The following is a 20,880-nucleotide window of genomic DNA, read 5'->3' as shown; positions in this document are numbered from 1 at the left end:
GCTTCAAAAGTGACTTTCTGCATGAGCAGGAACAACAAGGCCTAATCGATTACTGGAGAGCCCAATCAGGCATGCGACAATCGAAAAGACTCATAGATACAGAACGGATAAAAGCAGAAGAAATCCTTAACCTAAGCAGAAAGGACATACAACGTTACACTGAACTACTAACAGGGCACTGTAAACTTAAATCACATGAAAAAATAGGAGCGATAAAAAACGCATTCCTGTAGACTCTGCAAAGAGGCACAAGAAACAGCAGAACCTATTCTATGCGACTAGGGAAAATTATTTGTCAAAAAAAAAAAACATTATTTGTCACGAGGCGTGTGAAGGTTCAAAGATCTATATGCTACTTGTCTGATCTGCATCCTGGCATAAATACTAGGTTGTTCAATAAGTTTTGCAGTTCGATAAGAAAAACCAAATTTTATGGTTCCAAATGCACTTTATTATGTCTCCCTGAGCATCAATACACTTGTTCCAACGAGATTCCAAATTATGAATTCCATCCCTGAAGTGAGAATCTGGAGGGCTGCAAAATACGCTTCCACAGCTGTTATGATCACATATTTTTTTGTCGGGGACTAGCAAGTACAGCACTCAGACACTACTAAATCCATTGTACTGCACTCGGATTCCCTTTTTAATTTTCTTTAAATCTACTCGACCTCCGAAGAAATCTGAGGAGATCTTGTGGCGCCAAGAATCCAAGGTAGTCGCTTCTTAACACATCAGTGACAAAGACCTCAAGCCTGATTGAGGAAGGGCGGCAGACGCACAGAAAGTGGTCCGTCGTCTCATCCTCCTCTTCACAAGCTGGGCAGAGTGCACTGTCTGAGATGCCCACCTTTTCCATGGGCTTTGACTATAGCAAGTGGACCTTCATCAGCGCAATCAGCCCGCTACAGTCCTCTCTGCTTAGTGACAGGAGGAACTTCGACAGTCGGTCGGACATGACAGGTAACATCAGTTTTGTCCATTTGCAGCCTCTCTCAGCCTGCCAAGCTTGTGGTTTAGAGTAACCCATTTGCTAACCGTGGCTTTGATGGCTGTAGAAGTGAGTGGCAGAACGGGCTCCGGGTCAAGGAAGTTGGCCTCAGAGCTCATTCTGGCTGAAGAGTCAGGGATCTTGTTACCCACGTTACCCCTTAGGATATTATGTCTGCCGACATAGTTTAATCTGGATTTACAGTACTCCACTACCCTTGAAGTGGTTGAAGACTATCTAAGGACATGAGCGCAGCTTTCCTGTCACATAATTCGATGAAAAACGCTTCCCACGCATGCATTTTTTTAGGTTTGGATACAAATGGAAGTCGATGATCCATTGTAAAAATGCTCTACTACGGTCAATTGTCCTGACGAAAAATGATTTGTTTCTTTTTCAAACTGGGTCTCTTTTCACGAATTTTCTCCTTCAGTTGGTCTAAAAGATTACACTAAAATTCAGTATTTAATGTTTTACCAGTTTGCAAGTAATCCACACACAAAATTCATCTCGCATTCCAAAAAACTGATGCTAACATCCTCTTAGCCGATTTCTTGCAGTGTTGAAGAGAAAGTTTCTGCGGAAGATTTTTGAACCTTTCCACCTTTGTACGTTGGCGACAGCGAGTATCGTAGGCGATGGAATAATGAGCTGTATGAACTTTACGATGACATAGACATGACGCAGCGAATAAAGATCCAGTTGCTACGTTGGCTGGGTTATGTCGTTCGGATAGATACAAAAGCTCCGGCTCCGAAAGTATTCGATGCGGTACCAGCTGATGGTAGCAGAGGGAGAGGAAGACCTTCTCTGCGTCGGAAAGATCAGATGGAGAAGGACTTGGCTTCACCTCAAAGAAACAACTGGGCCAGCTTTGCTTAACTTGGCCAAATTCGCTTAAGCGGTTATCGTACCAATCAAGAACAAGAATACAGGAATTAAATACTGACAACAAAACAATTATTCGGGCAAATGGCATCAAATCAGTTCCAATACCTATTACACTGGGTATTCGACAAGGAGGGAGAGACCTTAAGTTAAGCTATTTTCTGGGCGATAAGCCTATAATCGTTTAGCATTGGCATAGCACCTAAAAGCATGTTCTAGAAATCCTTTATTACAAGTGCTTTGCGTTATATATCAAATACCCAAATCCAGTAATTTTAAAATGTGTCCACCTAAGATGTTAGGGGTAGTCAGCATTTTCAAAAAATTGGACTTTTTGCATTTTCTTAAAGTGTAATATCTTTAAAATAATGTATAAAAGTTTGAAGTGAATCCGAAATACTTTTCGAGTTATTCAACAATTAACAAAGGGCGCTCTGGCGCTCGATAGCAAAACTTTAAATGCGTTTTTCTCAAAACTATGTTTTTTGAACTGGTGATCACTGTAACTTAAAAACCGTTTGGTAGATTTCAATAAAATTTATACTGCTACATAAAAAACTCGTGCCTGATGGAAGGATCTTTTTTTCTCAAAAATTTCGTTTTTTTCCAAATATTTCCTGAGACCACCATATTATTAATTTTGAAAAAAAATAAGCTCCGATCAGACACAAGATTATCCATTAATAAAACTAATTTCTTTTGTCCGATTGATTTTAGATGAATCTCGAAGGACTTGTGATGATAACCGCAAGGGACTTCTGGAGAAACGGGCTCCACACAAACAGAGATAACTTTTGCAGTTATCAATTTTTTTTTTAAATTGTTCTAAAGTCAAGTCGAAACTGATGTATTAATGCTATGTTTCTATTTTTGTAAAATAAAGCAATTGACTACCAAAAAAAAAAGTTATTGAAAATCATAATTTTTTCGGGCCTCTGACTACCTCTAACTCCCTAAAGTTGGTGTTCAATCAATCGAGTTATAAAAACCTATTCTAGCTCTTATTCACTCGTTATTTCAGTTTGCTTTAAAAAAGCCCATTTACATCAGTTAGAATAAGTTTTTTTGCCGATCTTCATTCAAGCGGTTTTTCGTTGCTACGCATATTAAAGCCAATTAGTTTTATATATTTTCCGAGCTCGCTCAAGGTGAATTTGATAGTATTTTAGTATAGTATTTTTTAGCTTACAAACTCTGTTTAGCACACAATCAACTGCACCCGGCCTTCCTAATTTCATTAAAACTTATAGTAATTCATAGTCGAGGTTGCATACCCATTTTAATAAAAATTAATTATTTACAAGAAATAAATTTCCCCACTTCTTACCAAATAAAAATTATTTTACATAATGGCTTGAACATTTTAAAGCTCTCGTAATGCATAAAAGCCCCTGAGGCAGATCCATTCCAGCATATTTACATAAACTCTAAACCATCAATCATTTCTGCTACGAGTACTAATTCCCTCTTACCTTTCATTTTATCCATACTAAAATTGCTTTCCCCCCGATCATCGTAACCACTGCCTGGACGCTCTAAAACAAAAAATGTGTTTATTAAAAATCTTTTGTTTGCAATTTTTATTTGTAATTTGCTCACTTCTGTCGCCATTTAAGTAGTCCTCTGGATTGAAGTATGTCGCTATCGTTTTATCACCATCGTAACCACCATCTGGACGCGCAGCTGTGCCGTTTCGTCGCACATAGCCATAATCACCATTTGGTCCACTACCATATCCACTTGGCACCGTACTACCCGACATGCCCGGTTCACGCATTGGCGGGCGCATGGATGTGCTCATGCCATTTGGTGGATCCGGTCGATTGGTGTAATCCACAAAATCGCCTGGTGGACGTGGTCCATTGGTCAATGAAGGTGGTAGTGCGGACGAGGAAGGGCGTTGTTCATAAGATGGCCGCCTATTCAGATCATCATATTCGGGACGTGTGTAATAAGTAGATGTTGTCATGGGGTCGTAATCAGGTCTCGTCGGTCGATGTCCGTTTGGCGGGCCCATTGGGCGATCAGGTCGATCGGGCCGATCATTAGGGTAAGAGCCAAGTTGATCTGGGCGTTCATTGGCATAGGAACCTGGTCGTTCGGGCCGATCATTAGGATAAGCACTCGGTTTGTCGGAATGATCGTTCGGATATGCACTAGGCCTATCAGGACGGTCGCTAGCATAGGAAGTGGGTCTTTCGCTGGGGTAGTTACCAGGGCGTTCTGGATGGTCACGGTCAGCATATGAACCAGGTTGAGTGGTGTAACCACCTGGTCGATTTCGGTCTCGATCTCTATCGGTCTGCGCGCTTTGGTCATACGGGCGTATTGTTGTCGGATCATACGATTCAGGGCGTCCATAACTGAATCCATTACCGTAACCTAAACCGAAAACTGGACGCGGTGGCCCATGTGGTGGTGTGTGCGCATCATCGCTAGCATATTGACTTGGTGGCCGATAATGGTCCTCAACTTCTGGCACATTCGAAGCATAACCACCTGGTATATAGACGTTATCATTAGGCGCAGGATAGTTGTGTTCGTACAGCATTGGGTGCTTATACAGCGGTGGGTAGATGTCTTGTGAGAAATATAATCGATCGCCATTTGGAGTCGTAGCGCCCAGCGTGGGACTAATGCTGTCCGTATATAAACCTGGCGTCGTACCGTAACTCGTTGACGGCGAGGGACTGTAGCCTGTGGAGGGTCGATCATACGCAAATGTTGTGCTCGTCGTGGGCGTGGGATTAACGACCAATAACGTGGTGCCGGGATCCGCCGGCCGATTAGGTAACTGAACCGTAGTTGTAGGCAACAAACCACCATAGCCATCATCACCACCAACCGTAGTGTCCGTAATTGTGTTGTCGCTCAAATCGAAACAGTTTAACTTGCGCGCATACAAATCGAAATCGGGATCGAAAATTACGCCACTCGGCCGACCGCCTGAAATGCTGTATTTTTGTGTTGACAGCTGACAGGTGCCGTTTCCGCGTCGATGCACGCTAAACAGAAAAAAATTAAAAAACAAAAAAAATAATCAAATCGATGAAGTAATCGATTAGCCAAAAAAAAGAGGCACTCAAAAATGCAGCACGCATCACAAGAGTAAATTAAATGTTGCAATGGTTGCAAGTAAATACGTATTCGATTGCAAAATGCACGCTCGCTATGCAACTGACCCAAATGAAATGGATTGACATTTATCGCCGGCCTGTATGCATTTCTCCTTGCACATCTTCAACGAGTTGGTATCTTCGGTGTTGAATGCCTTCTCGAATGGCAACATTGCCTCCAACGCAATACGTTCAAAGCAGTCTGAAAATAATGCAAAATAAAAGTAAATGATGAAATTGTAATGTAAGCAGTTGAAAAAAATTAAGAAATTTATACTTTTTGTGTTTTGGAAAAAAATTTTCGCTAGTCGAAATTCGATACGAATATGCAAGTTTTATTCCCCGTTCGGTTTCAACTGGCGGTGTACAAAAATTTTAAAGCATCGAGTTATATGAGTTGCACAGTGTCTTTCTTCGGCTGAATTGAAAGATAATAGTCACACAAGTCAAGTATTGAAATTTCAGCGAAACTATTCATTTCAACCAAATGATCGTTTACGTATTGTGCGTACACGATGCGCGTCCGCTACAGTGGAATGAGTTGGTGCGTGGCTATCATTCGGAAGTGCGTGGGTTCGAATCCCCGTCTACGAAACACCAATTGATAGAAAAAGTATTTTCTAGAGCGGTTGCTCCTCAGTAGGCAATGGCAAACCTCTGAGTATATTTCTGCAATGAAGAAGTTCTTCATAAAAAGTCATCTACCGTTCGGAGGCAGCATAAAATTGTAGGTCGCTACGTTTTGTAAAGTGTGGTTGGGTTTCAAGGGCCGGTGTTGATTTTGAATAAAATAAATTTTTTTTGTTTTAGGAAATTATTGTCATTTCTCTTTACTATGATAATATTGGTTTGGCTCAATTACGTATGGAATAAATTATCGGCCAAATGGCCGCCGCGGCCTCGGCGGCACACCTCCATCCGATGGTCCAAATTTTCGATGACGCTGAGGCATAATTGAGGTTCTATGCCGCACACTGCGGATTTTTGTACAGAGATGCGGAAAAAAGTATACATCCCAAAAAATATTTACATTTTTACTACTAACGAAGTTGTATATATTTGTGTATGAAAAGAACATGTTTAAAAACTATTTTTTAAAAAAAATTTTAGAAAACAATGCTTTTTAAAATTCATAAATTTTAATTTTTTTTTATTAATATAAGCCAGCAAATATTTACGCACAGGATACATGTAAGTTCATAATTCTGAATTACCCTCAAAATGTCAAAACAAAATTAAAAGTGTTTCGTTATCATTATGCACACACTAGAAAGCGTTTAGTTATTATCATTGCCAAAAAATAATCAGTGGCGCCTGGTGGCACCTGAAATTGATTAAAACTGAAATAGACGCTATTAAGCAACACGTTGATACTAGTTTCTGACCGTAGGTAAATGTAGCTCAACTTGCAGATCCAAGAATATGAAGGAATATGATTTTTTTTTTTTCGTAAAATTAATTATAAGTAGATAATCAAATGCTTCACAGCCTTTGTTCTTCCGGCTAAAATATATAAAAATATCGTACCCTAAATGAAAAATAAAAAATTGGAAGTCGGCTCAAGCAAAAGGAAAAAAACCACCTTGGGCTTTGAAGTTTTTTCTTAGTCAGTTCAATACTATACAAAAATTATACTTTTGACATATCTATAAAAAAAACTGTAAGTCGGAGTTTAGTAATTCTTTTTGATTTTATTGTTGGTTCTAGGTGGTATGTTGCAAATTTGACTTTCTTCCGCTAAATCCCCAGTGTGTGCCGTTAATGTGCCGAATTACTCATCCTTTAGCTCTTGAATTGTTGCTGGCTTATCGACGTACACCTTTTCTTTCATATAACCCCAAAGAAAGAAGTCCAACGGTGTCGTTGACGTTTAGGTATGGTTCACATTCAACATCGGCCCTTGAAATTGAACCACCCTTTAGAAGAATATCAAGACCCATACCACAAATAGGAGGAGGAGGAGCACGGTCAAACACCTGCTAAAGGGTGTAAGTGTCAATAATCCACAAATACATATATACATATATAAAGATATTAGTTTGAGGGAAAAAGAAATCCATTATTTTTACGTAAAATTTTTGCGCAAATGATTTAAAACTGTTCTATGGTCAATCTTTAGCTCCTGGGCAATGCTGCGACTACTAATATTCCGGGCAACTTTGATTATTTCTGTGATTTTATCGACATTTTCGACATTGTCCACATTTTGTTTAACATCAGAAATGTCTGAACGAAATCGATGAAACCAATATTTCACGTAATTAGTTGTTACAGTATCGGCAGATTTATGAAAGAAAAACTGCAAAATATACCAAAATTTCCCTTTGTTAGCTTGATTTGTAACTCACAACTGAATGGAACATATAAAAATCAGCAAAATAATTGTTTATTATGAAATGTCACCTGGACAACGAGCATAAACTTTAAATTGTTTGATCGATGATATCGATCACTACAGCCATCTAACGATAATTTTTTTTTCTTTTTCACTAGACCAACAATAAGAATTATTTGAGTGTTATACCTATGTGTATGCGTTATTAGAACTTGTCTTGTGACACTGAAAGGGGATGCCTGAAGTTGTACTAAATATTTTGTTTTTCAGATTTAAAATAAAAGATCACATATCTCCAAGCTACCTATTATCTGAGATAAACCTTGTGTCCGATATTTAACCATAAAATGTAAAGAAAAATTTAAATGTAAGAATACATTACTTAATGTTACACACAATTCAGAATAGTTTATTTTATAAGGGAACAACCAGATATTCAAAATACACCAAACCTTCGAAAAGACCATTGAAAGGAAAACCCAACATCTTTTTTGTCGGTTTTAAGCTACATTCGACAATACAAAAAGGAGTTCCCTGTATGTCGCGATGTCTGAATTTGGTATCCCCGCATAACTAATACGACTTTGCACGATGACGTTGCTCAATACTAGCAGCGCCGTCAGAATTGGGAAGGACCTCTCTGAGCCGTTTGATACCAAACGAGATTTCAGACAGGGTGACTCGCTGACGTGTAACTGCTTTAACCTGATGTTGGAGAAGATCGTACGAGCCGCAGAACTTAATTGCTCAGACACAATTTTTAATACGAGCTTACAATTGTTGGCATATGTTGACGATATTAACATCTTCGGCCTTAACAACCGCGCTGTTAGTTCTGCCTTCTCCAAACTGGATAAAGAGGCAAAGCGAATGGGTCTGGTGGTAAACGAGGACTAAACGAAGTATTATCTCCTGTCTTCAACCCAACAGTCGGCGCACTCGCTTATCGGCACTCGCGTAACTGTTAACAGTTATGATTTCGAGGTTGCAAGAGACTTCGTTAATCTAGGAACCAGCATTACCACCGATAACAATGTCAACCTTGAAATCCAACGAAGAATCCCTCTTGCCAACAAGTGCTACTTTGGACTAAGTAGGCAACTGAGCAGTAAAGTCCTCTCTCGACGAACAAAACTAACACTCTAAGCGGCTCTCATCATGCCCGTCCTAACGTATGGCGCAGAAGCGTGGACGATGACAACATCCGATGGAGAAGGACTTGGCTTCACTTGGTGTGCCCAATTGGCGCCGGTTAGCACGAGAAAGAAACACCTGGCCTTTTTAAACTCGGCAAAAATCGCGTAAGCGGTTATCGCGCCAATTAAGAAGAAGATCGAATGATTTATAATTTTTAAAATGGCATCGTACGTCAACCGTATGGTACGTTATTTTGGGATTGCCTTATTATTATTATTATTTCCTTGGTTCCAGGGAGGAGCAAAGGGCTAGGCATTGCCTAACAAAGCCGCAGCTCTCGAATTTGGTGGGTTTCCTTACCGGATATTGTCCGTTAGCAGCTAGCCTGCTCTCGTCTGGCAGAAATTAAGACATCTGGGCTCTCACTTTTTCGCTACACCTGCGGATACAGCGGGTTTAAATATCACACATCTGGTGTATTATGAGTAGTGATAGAGGTGATTGATCCGCGTCGTATTCCTTATAAGAGGCATCATCCTTCCGCAGGACTCCACCGATATGATAACGTTATCCGCATCGCTAAATTGTTTCATTAAGTAGAGTAGAATGGGGTAAGATAGGTATGGGGGCACAATAGGTAGGTGGGGTTTTCGTCGCACTGTTCTTGCAGAGGTCACTCGTCTTATGTGAATTGAATACGTGGTGGGGAACAACGTTCGCGATTGTCATTTCGGCCGTCACCATTGATTAGTTATCCTAGTTCTGGCGTCGTTTAGTTTTTTGTGAGCTTTTCTCCGACATAGCATTTTTTTATTCTACGGTGCAGTGCATTTAATGTATGTAAATATTTGTCAGGTGAGTTTTATTTTACGTAGAAAATAATGCGGAACACGAATAATGTGTTAGTTTTTTGATACTTTTGTTTTTAAAAAAATATCGACACTAACATAAAACATGTGCTTGGGGGCACTATAGATCAGCCGCCTGGGGGCATTATAGGTCACTACTTTTAATTGAATAAAATAAATTTTAATTGTTTTTGCAGCAAAATGGTGCGTAATTATATATGAAAAACGGCGAAACGAAGTGAAGAGGACGTAAAAAACGCAATCGCGGCAGTCCGAGATGGCGCTAGTGTTCGATCAGCCTCTAAACAATTTAAAATTCCGTTCGAAACATTACGTGCCCGCGTGATGAATTAAAGAAAACTTCCTAACTTTTATAACATGTGCAGTGTTCATACTCTATAAATAAAAGTTAAAACATTAATTTCCAAGCCATGTACATTGTTCTTTTCCCCTCACATCGAAAAAAAGTACCTTTGTCTTATTGAATGCAGCTTCCAAAATATTTACCCAAACATAAGTCAGTATAACCAAAATGTTCGCAGATAAATAAACACACCGTAGCAAGAGCTCTCCAAAAAAATGACCTATCTTACCCCATTCTACTCTATGTATACATTAATACGTTTCCTTACTAGTGTGCACGACCTAAATTTACCTTTATCGGTGACAGAGACCAGTTTGTATTCTTCATTGCTCAAACCGCAAACCCAATCTTTTACGACCCGTGGTTCTCAAATGGGCACGATAGCCTCTTCTCTCTTTTCCGAGACCAAGGATGAGAGCGGCTGAGGTCGCCTTACTGTGGTGAAGATTGATTTATACAGCTCTCACTAACACGTTGTTGAAGGGCAAGCAATCACGGCTTGGCCAGCATTCTTCTTATCGGATGTAGGGGGGAGAGATTCCTCATCCTCCATAGCAGAGAGATCGGAATATTCCCCCACCATGTCCTCTAAGGTAACCCTTTCAAAGAGTTGGCCTAGCATACCGGAGTTGGATGCCACCTCATCATTATAGGTATATCGCAGCTTCGTTCACCTCCGCAGATGAAACTCTTTCTGCCTATCTGTAGACATGGTGAGTTAGTGCTTGGAACCCGTAGTTTATCGTCCATTTCCGGCTGGCGAGTGGGTCCAAGGACTCCTCATTTAGGATTATCACGGCTAGTCTCCTCCTGCCATCCATTTCGCCAATCTTCGCTCCCTGACAGTCGCTAGTGGGTAGTTCAGGGTTGTGTAGTTTGATCAGTTCCAGAACTTCCTCTGGATCAGTATGGAAGTTTGTATCCAGGCTCTTGATTTTGGCGGGTTGGGGATGTCTTCTCGGCGGCCAAAGTGACTTTCGTCGCGTGAGTGACGGACACCTTAGTTCTTTTGGCTTCAGCCGATGTCCCTTCACTCGATCGTTTGCGCTTGCCTTGCGCGGAGTCTATTTTGACCTTCTCCCGGTGTTCATTGATGACGCCAGAAGGGCAAGCACTAGGAACAATTGGCTGAATCAAGTAGTCCGATGCTGTTGACATTGCTAGGGGTGTTTTTCCTTACGGAGTTCCCGTGCCACCTGAAGTGCTGGGAGACAGTAATATCCGATTGTCTTTTGACAGGGCAGCTCTTGCTTCCGAAGAGTTTAGTTGCGAGGGGGGGTCTATTACTGGCATCAGGCGGATGGAGCCATTTAACCTGACCTACCTAACCTGTGTCCAAAAGCTATTTTGATTTTCAGAAAAAAGATAAGTAAATTCCCACGCTCAAATTCGGAACCAATTTTTTTATCTATCACTATTTTTTTGATCTACTTATGCAATACCAAAAGAATAGTAACCAATGCGAGCCATGGCAAGTTTTTTTATCAGAACAAAATCCAGTAATGACAAGAATCTGGGCATGGCATTACATAACTAAATTTTGTATAGCAAATTTTGTAACTAAAACCACATCTAAAAGCACGGAAGAGAAATGAATAATTCAATTCAAAGGAAAACAAAAACAATAAAGCTAAAGTTGTCCCATAATGACATACATACAAATTTATTTGTTTAGTTCTTTCAAAAAGCCAAACCGGCCAGCTAAGTGCGTAAGACCAAAAATTGTCAAATTCCACGCATTCGCACCTTTACGGATCTCTTTTTTCGAATATTTTGAAAATTGTTATGTCTGCAATGCGCGTAAGCGGCAATGAATGAACGTATCTTGATCAGCATTAGAATCGGTGCACTTGTAGCCAGTTCTGTGACATTGAAATTGTTGGTTCAACCAAAAAATGTAAATAAAATATAAACCAGGCGGCGCACGCACTTTACATTGCATTGAAAAACATTTATTTAAGTGTGTTCACGCACATACATACGTACGCATACTTCCACTGGTTTCATTTCATTTCTGTTGCTATTTGGCGTTGCACGCATTCGGCGCACGTTTTAATGCCATTTGCGGCAGTTTTTGGTATAATTTTTGTTTTTTTTTTTGTTTGGTTAAATGCTGTGGTCTGGGACAACGCACGAGAATTTGCATGCAACACATTCAATGTGCTCGTCATGCACCAGAAAGTAAACATAACAACAACAACAAAAGCAATAGCGACGTAAAGCTACATAATCACAGCAGTTGGAGTAATAAAATAATATAACAACAACAACAAAGTATTTAAATGCGACCGAGCTGTAGAATGGAGCGCGCGTTGTTGCTGCTATTACCGTTCATTGTCACTGTAACCAACGCGGCAGGTTGCTCCAAAAAGTTAATTGCCCTTGCTGGAGGTAAATGAAGCCCAAAAGCTCTCGCCTCCAAGACATTCTTGCCTGCACATTAACGGTTTCAGGGTGAAATGTGTGATAATTTAAAGATTGGCGACAAAGACAAAACACCAACGCGCGCGTATGTGTGAATGTGTGTTGGTAGGCTTTGTTCGTACTTTGTTAGAATTGTATGCCATGCATTTTCCCAAAATGATGGGTTTGTAAAATGCGATGTGTGTATTTTTGGAAAAAATTGTGCAGTGAATGTACGCAATTAAATAATTACGATTACTTGAGAATTTCTCTTTAATTATTGCGCATTAAAAAACACTCTGCTTAATAAGCTGGGAATTCTAGAAACATATATTTTATGAGTTTTCACCTTTTCCAGATTTTATTAAGGTTACAGAAAAATGCTCTAATTTCTAACTTTGCACGGGGGGAATGAGGTTCAGGTGTTCAGCACATGTGCTCTTGAGATAGTTCGTTTTGACTGTTTTTTAATTCGTTCAACTCCATTACAAGCGTGTTAAACTGTAAAAGAGCATATGTCCGATCAATTTGTGTTGTAATTAGTTTATCGTTCTAATGTCATAAAGCGAAATAAGATTTTTAAGATATGCAGCTCTTTCCTTACACCTTGTAAAAACAGTCATCTATTCTTAGTAGAGAAAAGCCGGTCTATATTCTAACTTAAGTAATCTTAGTGAATTAAAAATTGCAAAGTCAATTTTCAGCATCCTCATAAACTTTTTCTCCCCGTCGACGGATCAGTGTGTACCCTCGGTTAGTCCAAGCGGAACTTTCTGCACCTATATTTCATCAAGGAAGGAGTGGACCGAGGGCAACACCGAGGAACAGGGCCTGGTTTACCTGTTCACGGATGGCTCGAAGTTGGACGGTAGGGTTGAAGGAGGAATATTCTGGAAAGAGCTCCCCATCAAACTCAAATTTAGGTTACCGGATCACTGCAGTACATTCTAAGCAGAGGTGGCCACAATCAAAGAAGCAACTGACTGGCCACTTACTTGCGTAATAACTGTTAAAAAGGTAAATATTTACTCCGATATCCAAGCGGCAATCAGGACCCTAGGATCTATTATTGTGGACTCGAAACAGTTCAGGAAATACCTGGTCTCACTTGTGATTGCATCAGAATTATTCGACATAAGGATAATCTAGATACCTGGTCATAGTGACATTGTTGGAAGCTGCGAAGCTAACAAGCTGGCCATATAACGGACCTGTGAGGTAGTGTGCCCGCAAAAGTAGAGGATCGGAATCCCCTTGACAACCTGCGCTCTACTCCTGGAAGGATGGGCTTTGCAGCAACTCAGCAAGAGCTGGGCGAGTACACGAACGTGTAAGATCGCGAAATCTTTCTGGCCACGTTTGGATCGGAGGCGTTCGAGGGATATTCTGAGGATGTAAAATCTCAGCTCTCAAATTTTGTGGGCATCCCCACGGGGCGCTATCCGTGGGGTATAATAATGGAATCATCTCAGCAACTTCTCCTCAGCTGTCCAGCTCTCGCGAGACTAAGATTTAAGCATCTTGGTTCTCACTTCTTTTCTGCGCCTGCTGACATAGCAGGTCTTGATATCAAAAATCTTATGAACTTCATCAGCAGCATAAAACGGCTAATAGAACCGCAAATTAGTCAGCGTTCATAGTCCATAAATACTCAAATGAAGCCAAGTCCTTCTCCAGCTGATCTTTCAAAAGCAGAGAGGGCCTTTCTCATCCTCTTCTACCACCAGCTGGTACTGCATCGAATACTTTCGGAGCCGGAGCTTTTGTATCTATTCGGACGACATGACCCAGCCAACGTAGCCGCTGGATCTTTATTCGCTGCGCTATGCCTATGTCGTCGTAAAGCTCATTGTAGAGTACCTTCACTTCACTTTCAAACTTCTTTCGAATTCTTTAAATATATTTTTAATAGGTAAATGAACTCAAACTTAAATTATGTAAACCATTTCAATTTACTCTACTCTTTAATTTCAATGACAAAATTCTTTTCCTTTTTTTTGAAACCCGAAACATAAGTAAACACATGTCACACACCAAATACATTTTTTTGTCATATGATACCTCACTCCAAAGCAAAACCATAGCTTACTGTGAAGTAAGTCTGCCTAAGCAAAATTTTATTGTATAGTATTTTTATGAATTTATAATTTTGTTATTGATTTTTACTTGTAACAATGTTTGGTTGTAATTATACATTTTATTGATGACAAGGCAAAAAGAAAGTATAAAAAAAAGCCATTCTATCAGAAGGCGGGCAATTCAGTCTTAGCCTGGTAGTTGGAAGGCAGTCATTTGCCCTAACTAAATAAAAAGAAATCTTTTATTTAAAAGGAACCTTTAGTCGGCAGGTTTGCTCTAAAGCTCTTCCCTGAAGAAAAGTACTTTTCATCATACAGCTCATCGCTCCATTGTCTGTGATACTCGCCGTTGCTAACGTGCAAAGGTCCAAAAATCGTCCGCAGAAACTTTCTCTCTGCGTCTGCACCATACGTTAGGACGTGCATTATGAAAACTTTATAGAGTGCTAGTTTTGTGGGTCGAGAGAGAACTTTACTACTTAATTACCTACTAAAGGTAGCACTTGTTGGCAAGAGCGATTCTTCGTTGGACTTCAAGGCTGACATTGTTATCAGTGCTAGTGCTGGTTGATAAATAAACGAAGTCTCTTACAACCTCGAAATCATAAATGGCAACAGTTACGTGGGTGTGGATACGCGAATGCGCCGACTACATATTTGTTTCATGACAGGTGGTACTTCGTTTTGTCCTTGCCTCGTTCCCCACCAAATCCATTCGCTTTGCTTCTTTATCCAGTTTGGAACTAACAGCGTGGTTGTTAGGGCCGAAGCAGTCAATATCGTCCGCATACGCCAACAATTGTACGCTCTTATAAAAAACTGTGCCGGAGCGATTAAGTTCTGCGGCTTGTACGATGCTCTCCAACATCAGGTTAAAGCAGTTACACGTCAGCGAGTCACCCTGTCTGAAATCTCGTTTGGTATCAAACGGCTCAGAGAGGTCCTTCCCAATTCTGACGGCGCTGCTAGTATTGAGCAACGTCATCTTGCAAAGTCGTATTAGTTATGCGGGGATACCAAATTCAGACATCGCGGCATATAGGCAATTTCTTTTTGTATTGTCGAATGTAGCTTAAAATCGACAAAAAGATGGCATGTGTCTACTCCCCCCTCATGGGTCCTTTACAAGACTTGGCGTATTGTGAATATTTGGTCGATGGTAGACTTTCCAGGTCTAAAGCCACACTGATAAGGTCCAATCAGTTGGTTGATGGGGGCTTAAGCCTTTCACACAATACGCTCGCTAGAACCTTGATATTTAGAAGACTAATCCCGCGGCAATTGGCACAGATTGCAATATCGCCCTTCTTATGGATTGGGCAGAGCACACTTAAATTCCAATCGGCAAGTATGCTTTCATGTTTCAAAATAGGGAAACCTAAATTAGAAAACGACACCTTCAATTAGTCGAGTATCTGGTTAGAGCAACCGGTAATCATTTGGGTAAGATAGCATTTTTTTGTGTGCCTACCGTAATATGCATGCGTTCATGTGGCTGCTCATAAATTATTCAATAAGGTCACATAAAAGCCAGCAATAGCAATACTAATAAAACGCCTGTGACAGCAAAAATCTCAATTGGGGGCATTACCCCAGCCGTAATAGCAAAACGAATTACCAGTGGCTAAAGGTCGATAACTTCCTCTTGTAACTGCTTCACCATCTACGTCCTGCTTGCACCTATTCTTGAATTTTACGTTCTAATGATTTTTCAAATTTCCCGTGTTTTTAGGCTTTTAATCAAAAATCTTTTTCATGATTTTTCAACATGTGCATGCACGGCTCTTTGGTGTTTTTTTAGTTTTGTATTTTCCCCGCCTCTTGACTACGTTTTTGCCTAGGCTACTGATTTTAATTACTTTTGCCACTGCTGACGGGTGTGCATAACTAAGCGCAGGCTGCTAATAATACATAGAGTTTTGTGAATAAATATTTATTTAACTGAAACAAAAGATACGTGACGATACATTCCAATGGGCAGACAGCTTTTTAGTTGGAACTAATTTTTTCAAGGGCATTTTCGTTGAAGCATATTCTTTATTTTTTTTTTCGTTTTCAACGCGGAAAATTAATGCAGTGGCATAGTAATAAGCTGGATAGGCATTTCATTGAAAAATATAACTGGAAACCGTCAATGTATATGGAAATTATTGTACATTTAAGTAATTCTCGAAAGTCTCACCAAACTAGAATTCATTTTATCTTTTTACATTGAAAATAATAGGCAACATTGAATTTTATCTCCAACTGCTACTAATTCGATCTACAAACCACGGAGTAAAAACTCTTTTTAATATTAATGTTTTTTTTTTAGATGTTAAAAAAATTTTGAATGGTATTGGTTTTTTTCTAGATGTTTTAGAAACAAAAAATGTTTCTCTTTTAAAAACATTCATTTTTTTCCTTGTTCACTCCTGTCGGGAGCATAAGGTTTCGACAAAACTTGTCTTGTGTTGGCTTCGTTAATCTATTAGATTTCTGACAGGGTAGGGAATTAGCCTGCTGCTACCAGTCCTAAATAGAGGGAATGCTCACCTGTCGCCATCTGTGTTTCACATTTTTCTGCCTGAAGGATCGCACAGGTTGAGGACTTCGCTTAGCGGTTGCCCGCGGTTACCCTGGCGCCACTGATGTAATGTGTAACTGTTTGTTTTAGCAGCCAAAATGCACATAATGCACTAATATTGTGCGAGAGTAAGGATGGAAAGGATACGTTTTTGGGTTCGAGGTGCGGAAAGTGCGAGGACCGTGCTTTACGTGTGATTCGAAGCCACAACCTCTGGGATGGCAGACGCTAGACTACCGAGACCGCATTCAGGCCGAAAAAAAAATTCATTAAGCCGGGTAAATGTTTTCTCGTCATCGTTCTCTGCAGATTCCAATATGTAAATATATATTATAGGATGTTATTCTAATTAAAATGTATACTAAAAAATCACTCCAAAGTCAATTTCGAGCCCCCAAAATTAAAAGAAGCTATCTTTAATTAACCCACGTCCACTTAAACGAGTACTTATGTCTTAAACATTTGATTCACACCTAAATAATTCTGGTGCAATAGAAGCAAGGTTGGCGATTTTTTTGTCTAAAATTAATGCAATTTAAAAAAACAAAAAAAATCAAAAAAAAAAAAGAAAGGGAAGACAGCCTCACTCAAGAAAATCGACTTAATACATATTGAAATTTTAACCAGTATATTGAGTCTACTCGCCATAGCCTAATGGGTTGGTGCATGACTACCATTCGAGAGTGCGTAAGTTCGAGTCTCCATGCATGAAACATCACATAACAGAAAACGTTTTTGAAGTGAAAACTTCTTTAGAATCGTTGGGAGTGATTTGGGAAAAAGTGAAACGAAAAAAGCGACCAACTTGGCTACGAAGCGTTATATTATATGTTGATATAAACGTAGCGACGAACTAAATAAAAATAACTTTTATTTTTTCTTGTGATTCGAACCAAGGATTTTGGATCGGAAGCTCACATTGCTAGTCGCTCGGCTACCGCGTCATGCTGTAGGTGCTGGCCTAAAAGTTATTTAGTTACGAAGCGTTATATTATATGTTGATATAAACGTAGCGACGAACTAAATAACTTTTAGGCCAGCGCCGACAGCATGGCGCGATAGCCGAGCGGCTAGCAATGTGAGCTTCCGATCCAAAATTCTTGGTTCGAATCACAAGAAAAAAAAAATTTTTATTTTTTTGAAATTTGCATTGTAGGATATTTCTGATTATTTATTGAAAACAGGTTTTTGGCTTTTCTATTTTTGGTTTAGATACTGAAAGTCAGTTTAAGTGAATCGGTATAAATATTTCGTACATTAATTTTTGTGAGAGTGTAATTCTCAAAAGGTTTATTAGGTTTATTATTTAAAATGTATTGACTAGGTAGTGTGGTTATCAGCTTAACATCTGATAGATCCTCCATCGGAGGACAACAAATGTTAAACTGATTTTTGGAAATGGGCGGAGTGTTTTAAGGGCTTGCTCCGCCTCTGCCACGGGTTGATCCGGTATTGCAGTACCGCCGGGATTTCGGCTTTGAATAAATACAAGAAAAAATATACTAATACATTTAGCTTTGGTGGGAAGAGCCATACATTTTTATATGAATACATGTAGACGAAAATGGAATTTTTTTTTTTTTTTTGAAATTTGCATTGTAGGACATTTCTGATTATTTATTGAAAACAGTTTTTTGGTTTAGATACTGAAAGCCAGTTTAAGTGAATCAGTATAAACATTTCGTACATTAATTTTTGTGAGAGTGTAATTCTCAAAAGGTTTATTAGAAAATCTATTGACTAGGTAGTGTGGTTTATCAGCTTAACATCTGATAGATCCTCCATCGGAGGACAACAAATGTTAAACTAATTTTTGGAAATGGGCGGAGTGTTTTAAGGGCTTGCTCCGCCTCTGCCACGGGTTGACCCGGTATTGCAGTACCGCCGGGATTTCGGCCTTGAATAAATACAAGAAAAAATATACTAATACATTTAGCTTTGGTGGGAAGAGCCATAAATTTTTATATGAATACAAGTAGACGAAAATGGAAGAAATTTGTAAGTCTGTTTCTTCGGTCCGTTTGGGTATTTTTTTTGACAACATCGAAACCAAAGCATTTGTATCATATTTTATCTATCATAAGCCACTCGTATCATTTGTTGAAATTGAAAACATTGAGGATGAATAATGATAAAATGAAGAAAATAAAATATGAACTTTATAGCAATATTATAATGAACCTATAATTATCCCGCTCCTAATGCTGCTTTCGTCTTATTCTCTCTCAGTTTGTTTTACGGAAGGTTTCACTTCTATCAAGTCTAACCGTTAGACTGGTTTTCTTTTTTTTTAATAGCGGTCGTCCCTCGGCAGGCAATGGCAAACCCCCGAGTGTATTTCTGCCATGAAAAAACTCCTCATAAAAAAAGTACCTGCCGTTCGGAGTGGGCTTGAAACTGTGGGTCCCTCCATTTGTGGAACAATATCAAGTCGCACGTCCCAAATAGGAGGAACAGCTCGGCCAAACACCTAACAGAAGTACATATATGCGCCAATTATTTATTTTTATATTTTTTGTCGAGTCTACCCAAGTTGCATAGAAATTTTTAGTCACATTTAAAATACGAATGCATTTACTGCTGAGCGAGTCCATGTCAATTTATATATATATTACAAGATATTTTGGGCATTGCCTTCAATTCCTCAAAAATTGGCTTATTTGTGGACAGGAGTAGTGTACCAAAAAAATTTTGAAAAAGTTTAATAATTTAGAGATTTATTCAATTATGGAAATTACCACATAGGTTTTTTCGTTCTTCAGTCATTTTTATATTTAGGATTTATATTATTTTTTTATTTAATTTTTTTCGGGTAAAATATGCTTATAAAAATATATAAAAAGCTTTTTTTTGATCGAAATTAAAAAAAAAAGTTTTTGATCATTTTTAAAAATTTCAGGTGGTGTTTTTTCTTAGTTTTTTCAAATGCCTTAGGCTATGCTCAGTTGTTTCTGCACGTTCCACAATAGCTTATATCAGAATAGGAATTCACATAATTTTTCGAGTTATATTCCAATACGTACAGCCAATCAGCGAAAAATACCAGGGTACAAGAGTACCTAAGTGATAGTATACATACTCATATATTATCATATATTATCACTTGGGAATCGATCGAAACGTATGAGCAGATTATAATACAGGCTTTGTCCAAAATAAATGTAGGTATATTGTGCGTTCTGAACCCTTAAAGATCACTGGAAAATAAAAAAGAGGTTGTCTGCAAAGTCGGTTTACTGACGATAGTTTAACGTGATAACATCATAAGAAAATACTGATTGAATGGTTGCATTTTTCAAAAGAAAATTTTAATTTTATTTGTTTGATAGATATTTTGTATGGATATAGAGAATGAGTTAACATTAACATAACATAATATACTTTAACATAACATAACATAACATAACATAACATAACATAACATAACATAACATAACATAACACAGCATAACACAACACAACACAACATAACATAACATAACATAACATAACATTACATAACATAACATAACATAACATAACATAACATAACATAACATAACATAACATAACATAACATAACATAACATAACATAACATAACATAACATAACATAACATAACATAACATAACATAACATAACATAACATAACATAACATAACATAACATAACATAGCATAACATAACATAACATAACATAACATAACATAACATAACATAACATAGCATAACATAACATAACATAACATAACATAACATAACATAACATAACATAACATAACATAACATAACATAACATAACATAACATAACATAACATAACATAACATAACATAACATAACATAACATAACATAACATAACATAACATAACCTAACATAACATAACATAACATAACACAACATAACATAACATAACATAACATAACATAACATAATATAACATAACATAACATAACATAACATAACAAAACATAACATTACATAACATAACAAATCACCCCGTATTAAAGCACTTATCAACAGCTCTCATTTTATACCCATATTGTACATACACAACCAAAGGTTACCCGGGTCCACGTTTTGACCTATATCTCGAGACCCCAGTCACGGAGCGGCATGAAAAATACTCTGTACTAAAGCATTCACCAACAGCTTTCATTTGATACCCATATT

At 38.6% G+C, this 20,880-nt stretch overlaps 1 protein-coding gene and 2 pseudogenes across 1 annotated transcript in view; 2 read left to right on the top strand and 1 right to left on the bottom strand.

Annotated features, from left to right (window-relative positions):
* Positions 1-20,880, bottom strand: part of LOC129243423 (uncharacterized) — a 70,938-nt gene that overhangs the window by 44,468 nt on the left and 5,590 nt on the right. The window contains exons 2-4 of the mRNA XM_054880410.1: positions 5,062-5,197; positions 3,479-4,884; positions 3,352-3,414 (exon numbers count right to left, since the gene is read on the bottom strand). Of these exons, the coding sequence (XP_054736385.1) occupies positions 3,352-3,414; positions 3,479-4,884; positions 5,062-5,197 (1,605 nt within the window). The remainder of the gene's footprint in view (positions 1-3,351; positions 3,415-3,478; positions 4,885-5,061; positions 5,198-20,880) is intronic.
* Positions 18,028-18,211, top strand: LOC129246578 (U2 spliceosomal RNA; annotated as a pseudogene).
* On the top strand, positions 18,447-18,632 carry LOC129246540 (U2 spliceosomal RNA; annotated as a pseudogene).

This window comes from Anastrepha obliqua, chromosome 4 (genome assembly GCF_027943255.1).
Source record: "Anastrepha obliqua isolate idAnaObli1 chromosome 4, idAnaObli1_1.0, whole genome shotgun sequence".
NCBI classification, from domain to species: Eukaryota; Metazoa; Arthropoda; class Insecta; order Diptera; family Tephritidae; genus Anastrepha; species Anastrepha obliqua.
Note: the sequence above shows the minus strand (reverse complement) of the source record. Positions and strands in the feature narration are given on the sequence as shown.